Source organism: Sinocyclocheilus grahami, unplaced genomic scaffold (assembly GCF_001515645.1).
Source record: "Sinocyclocheilus grahami isolate Dianchi unplaced genomic scaffold, SAMN03320097.WGS_v1.1 scaffold733.1, whole genome shotgun sequence".
Classification (NCBI taxonomy): Eukaryota; Metazoa; Chordata; class Actinopteri; order Cypriniformes; family Cyprinidae; genus Sinocyclocheilus; species Sinocyclocheilus grahami.
The window spans coordinates 520,541-526,951 of NW_015505912.1; the positions used below are offsets into that span (position 1 = coordinate 520,541).

Sequence of the window (6,411 nt, forward strand, 5' to 3'; positions counted from 1 at the left end):
TTATGTTATGTTATGTTATGTTATGTTATGTTATGTTATGTTATGTTATATTATGTTATGTTATGTTATGTTATGTTATGTTATGTTATGTTATGTTATGTTATGTTATGTTATGTTATGTTATGTTATGTTATGTTATGTTATGTTATGTTATGTTATGTTATGTTATGTTATGTTATGTTATGTTATGTTATGTTATGTTATGTTATGTTATGTTATGTTATGTTATGTTATGTTATGTTATGTTATGTTATGTTATGTTATGTTATGTTATGTTATGTTATGTTATGTTATATTATGTTATGTTATGTTATGTTATGTTATATTATGTTATGTTATGTTATGTTATGTTATATTATGTTATGTTATGTTATGTTATGTTATGTTATGTTATGTTATGTTATGTTATATTATGTTATGTTATGTTATGTTATGTTATGTTATGTTATGTTATGTTATGTTATGTTATGTTATGTTATATTATATTATTATGTTATATTATCAAACTATAATAGCATCTCAGTGATACAGAGATAACACTGTTCTGTTCTCAAATTAGGTTTACCTTGATTTTTCTTCTTTGTTTTCAAAGATGCAGGAAGTATATTGTAAGTACAGTCAGCTGGTTATTAGTGCAAAATAAACCAGGTCAGGGTGATCGATGAAGGAGAAGTTTATGGGTTATCTGGTTTCTTGTGTCACACTGTTCATCCTGCATATTTCACCGCAACATATACCAAATACATACATATATTCATGAAATTGAATAAGGTTTATAATGTTTGTAATGTGTGTGCACGAATGGGTTTAGAAAGTCAGGGCTTTGTCTTCTCATGACAAGGAAGGGTTAACATTCTTCATGCCCATCCCACACAATATACAGTGGTGGAGCCCAACAGCCAAGGGCCAATGATGACCACCAGACTACTTACCTCGCTGAACACTCTCACAACACACAGGAGATCACATCTCTACAATGACAGACAAGTCTCTCTTTAACAGATCTCCAAATTCATCTTCAATCGAGGATAAGAGACCAAGAATCTGAGAAATGGAAGAGTGTCATCTATGATGGGTAAAGAAAACTCAATTGTCATCTTTCAGTATTTTTTATATATGTTTTTACTTTAAAAAAGATTATAGGGAAGTGGATTTTACTTAAAAAAAATTGAATCTGTCTATAAATGCAAATATAAGTGTATCCAGATATTCCTTAAATTAAGCTCAGCTAAAACAAACTATCGATCATACTCAAACAGATGAATCGCTGATGGGCACAACAGCATCAGAATAACAACAGCTTTAACACAACAAAGCATTAATGGCTGCAAATGTCACTTCTCTGGACCTCAATTAGACCGTCATGTCCTGAAGAGAAACAGGAGCTTTCTGGTGAGCTGAAGTTCTGGAAAAGGTCAGAGGTCTTGGGTTAAGCATGGTGTCAGTGGAGGTCTCTGCGGCTTTTGTGTTGTGCTGTGTGCTGATGAAAGCCAGAGCTCTGGTGAGTATTTCACTATACTGACATGCCAGTTTGCACAGATTTGTCTAGACTTTACCTTGTGAAAAAGAATGCGCTCAACTGTATCAAATGTGCATGTGTACTTCACTTATTTGATGTGCGAGTTAATACATTTTCATTGTACTACGTTGCAACTTCAAGATTAAAAATGTGCAGGTATCAATAAAAATGACATTAAAAACATATTTAGGTTTACTATTAATGCGTGTCAGTACATTCGGCAGTACACTTTAACCATATTTCAAAAACAATAAAAGTAATCATAATATTACATATAGAATTGTACTTAAGCCTATACTTAAGTGGGTCAAAAACACTGACACACAGTTCGCACTTAAGTCCATTCTTATAAAGTATATAATTTCTGTTATAATAATAATTCAGTACCTGAATATATGAACTACTTGTTTATTTGGTTAAGACAATCTGTTAGTTTTAAAGGTTCCTTCCTATTCGTTCTTGTCTCTATCAATATTTACCAATTTTGATTCAGAGAATTGCCTAAAAACTACTTTAAGTATATCAGTATATGTGAAATTAATTGTGATAAAGAATGAAACCAAATTAAGTGCAAATATACTGTATGTGAATATGCAAACAGTTACCTAAACTATCAGATCAACATAAATTAATACAAAAAATATATAGACTTAATCGACAAATGTTATTAATGACTGTGCATGCTCTTTTGGAGATATCTGTGGTGCTTTTAATCTTCTCTAATGTGACTCAAATGTAAATGGATTTTTACTTTAAATCCCGTTTTGAATTCAGAATTCAGGGTCATTGACTGGTTGAACACATGTGATCACCTTCTGTTGATCAGCTTTCCCAACTGTCTAGTTGAATCAATGTCTCATCAGCCACACAAGTAGATTTATTTGGTTTGATTGGTCCATGAGAAGACTGCAGACAGGGCTGTGTGTGTGAGATTCCCCAGCCAAGAAATCACTTGAAAGGGAAATTGAAAGAGAAATGACTGCGAAGGGAAAATTACCCTTTTCACCTTTCACTTTTTTTCACATTTTTGTTAGGTATTATACACTGTAAAAAAAATCTGTAGTTTTTACAAAATAATTTTGGCAGCTGTGGTTGCCAGAATAATTTTGTAAAATATACAGAAAAACTGTAAACACACTTACGGCCTAAAATGTAATTGTACAGTATAAAACTGTCATTTACAAACAAGAAAATTGGAATGTAAACCAGTAAATTCAACAATGCACACTGCTATTAAAATCTGTTTTGTATCTTTAACATACTGACAACCACCATAATAATGCAGGTGGTAAAAGAGAAAGCCACATGAAGAATCAAAGCTCATCACAAGTAGCTTCGCCACAAGCAGAAGTATATACTAATATATAGAAGGTGCACAGAGTCATTCATGCAAACACAAAACACCATCATGGTAACACACATGATACTTAAATAATGCATTCAACTTTCATTAAACAACAGAAGATGTAACATAAAGCCCAAATATACATAACTAATAACAAAAACTATTAAAAAAACATGATTATTTAAACAAAATACTTTCAAATGTGGAGTGTCATGCAGGGAATTCTGGGAATATCAGTTTACAGTTTTTGACTGTAAATTATACATTGATTTGTTATTTTTACTTCTAAAAACTGTAAAATTAACAACATTTTACTGTAAAATTACATGAACTATCTGGTTAGATACATGATATTTAGTTTTTCCCTGTAGATAGTACGGGAATTTACTGTTAACCTATTTTACAAAATTTTACAGTTAAAATTACACTTATTTTTTACAGTGCACCCATGTTTGTTTATTTATTTATCTATTTTCTTATGCATGCAGGTATTTTCATTCTTAGAGGTGTGTGTTGCTGTATTTTGTATGGCAGATGAAAGTAACAGCTATTATTGCAAAAGAGAGTATACTGCTATCTTAAATCTGTTTTTTAATAACAAATTTGCTTTTAAAGTAGGCTATGTGGTTAGTCTGTGTTTAGTCTTATATTTAATTCTCTTTTAAAGGCACATACAACATGTTTAAACTTCTAGGAAATAAGGGAAAAAAATTTGTTCATACCATATTTTACAGTTTTTCCCTGTAGATAGTACGGGAACTTACTGTTAACCTATTTTACAAAATTTTACAGTTAAAATTACACTTATTTTTTACAGTGTAGGTAGAAAAAGTATATTAGTCTTTTGCTTAAAGTGGTATCCAATGGTATCAGCAAACTACAAATGTGAAAGCTCAATTCTTCTAAGACATTTTTTCCCGAAATTTAGCTTGGGCACAAAGAAAAGTGTTTTTTTCCCCCTTTTTTCTCAGGACTGTGCATGTCCTATATTTCTTGCTATTGAGGAAATGAAAGTGTATCTCTTTGTTTGTCCTGTCAGCCTCCGAAAGAATGACTGGCTAATGCATGTACATGTTCAATGAAGCAGAAAATGAGTCTGTCAGTGAGAGATGAATGCTCGATAAACAGACAATTTAGAAAGGGAATTAACATGACCCAGAGAAGCACTATTGATCAAGAGCACTGCCATGCCACTAATTGCATTTTCACTGGAGAACACAGGTGTTTAACATCCTAGTGAAATGATCTTCAGAAATATTCAGATATATTTTTAGATTATTCTGCAAGTTCAAAAGTTTACTTCTCGACTACTGAAATAGAATAACCCTCTTCAAACATGAATTAAATGTGTAATGAAATAAACCCGCACTTATGTCTATCAGATGACATCCTTACAATTGTTTTAACACTGGGCGGTCACACAAACCAATTATTACCAATCAATGGCAATAGATTGTATGAGAGTGTGGTTCATTAATGCCTATGTTTTTCAGGGGTAAAAAAAACACAAATCAAATGAGACGGTTGGTTAATTGACTTTTTGCAGTTTTAGTGAAATGATTTCACATGTAATTTCACTTGCTCCCTTAAGGACTAATGTGAACTGTAATGATGATGCTGTGATTATAATGTTATGTTTGTGCGTGCATGAAATTGTAAAGCATTTTGGTATTGCATTTGTAATTAGAAATTTTGAGTGTGGTACAATTTAAGAGAAAAAGCGATATACATTTTGTGATGCTTTTACAAACACACACACACACACACACACACACACACACACACACACAGGTTTGTTTTTGTGAATTGTGGGGGCATTCCATAGGCGTAATGGTTTTTATACTGTACAAACTGTATTTTCTATTGCCCTACACCAACCCTACACCTAAATCTACCCCTTACAGGAAACTTTCTGCATTTTTAGATTAAAAAAAAACTAATTCTGAATGATTTATAAGCCTTTTGAAATATGGGGACACTCAAAATGTCCTCATAAATCACCTTCTCCTTGTAATACCTGTCATACCCATGTCATTATACAAATTTGTGTCCTCATAAATCACAAAAATGCACGCGCACACACACACACACAAATAAATACATGTATACACAAAATTATTTTCAAAAATACATTCACAATATCATATTTCACAACTATTATTTACATATTTTTTTCTTTTTTTTTAAAGGCAATTATTACTGTTATATTGCTCAAATTTAGGGTTACAAATCTGAACAAACCCAAAGTATTAAACTTTGGCTAGTAATTCATTCCCAACTCTGTGTGCTACAACTGAACAATCCCTGAAATCCCGCGGCTTGTAGAGCGATGATATGCTATTGTTTATCTAAGTGACTGGACAATTTGGTGTAAAGCATGAACTTACATTGAAGGAGGGATGCAAGTCCTATAGAGACCAGAATATCTTTTTCTTCTTCTTCTTATTCAATAAGAAAACAAACAGGGTCAAATCTGATTTCATCTTGACTTTAATTGTAATTTGTTTAGTTCCCTGCGGTGAAATATGGCCATATCATTATGATGTCTGCTTATCTGTACACATTTGTGAAAATGTAAGATTTTGCATGGAATCATTTTTTTACTTTAATCTTGCTATAAGTTCATTATTAGTAACATGAAACAACAACAACAAAGAAAACTATGATATATTATCATAAAAGTAACTTATCATAGATGTACATGTTTGGGTGTTCAGGGTGGTTGTTAGGAGGTTGCTCATAAATTCTGATCAAAAGTGCTAATTTTCAAGTCTCTGTGGTATTCTGGTCTCGAGATTTAGTTAAGGTCTTTTTTTTTAACATGAAATCATATATTTGATCACTTGGAATGAACATTGGTTCTCAACAATTCTTTCTTTCTTTTTTTCTTTCTATTTCTAATTGCCAGTGTGTGAGTCTGAGGTTTCGTTTGGTGGTTGTGAATGTATTCAGGGCACAAATGCTTCTGTGTTTAGTCGTGAGGACCCAGAGATCAGGGCTCATAATATGGGACAGCGGTGAGGGATGGCCATGGGTGTGGGGTGTGTAAGGTTGGATATGCTCTCTCATCCTGAAGGTTGAAGAGAGCTCGTCACATACCACAGGACTGTGCAAATATTTCACAACACTGAGAGACAGCACATCAGCCTAAAAGAAGGTGTGCTAGATGTGGTGATAGATGGATGATATGTCAATGATTTCAGCTGAGATTGTGGAAAATGATAAACCAACACTTATATGCATAGAAACTAAGGGAGCTCGTTGTTATTCTTTTGCGGTCCCACATGTGCAGATGAAATGGTGAACCAACTATGGGGGTAGAATTGTTGCTTAATTCCAAATAAATAGATTATGATCCACAAATAAATAGAATGAGATCCACAAATAAATCTTAAAGTTTCACAAACATGAATTAAATTCACAAATAAATAAAATGAGATTTGCAAATAAAAAACATATTCACAAATATATATTTATGTCACAACCACAACTTTGCCTGGCATTTATTTGTGAATCGCGTCCTGTGCATTTGTAGATAGCTGCACGC

At 32.5% G+C, this 6,411-nt stretch overlaps 1 protein-coding gene across 1 annotated transcript in view; it reads left to right on the top strand.

The window, feature by feature from the left end:
- Window positions 1-1,435: 1,435 nt before the first annotated feature.
- LOC107560533 (parathyroid hormone/parathyroid hormone-related peptide receptor-like) overlaps window positions 1,436-6,411 on the top strand; it is a 17,980-nt gene continuing 13,004 nt past the window's right edge. The window contains exon 1 of the mRNA XM_016244748.1: window positions 1,436-1,501. Within this exon, the coding sequence (XP_016100234.1) occupies window positions 1,436-1,501 (66 nt within the window). The remainder of the gene's footprint in view (window positions 1,502-6,411) is intronic.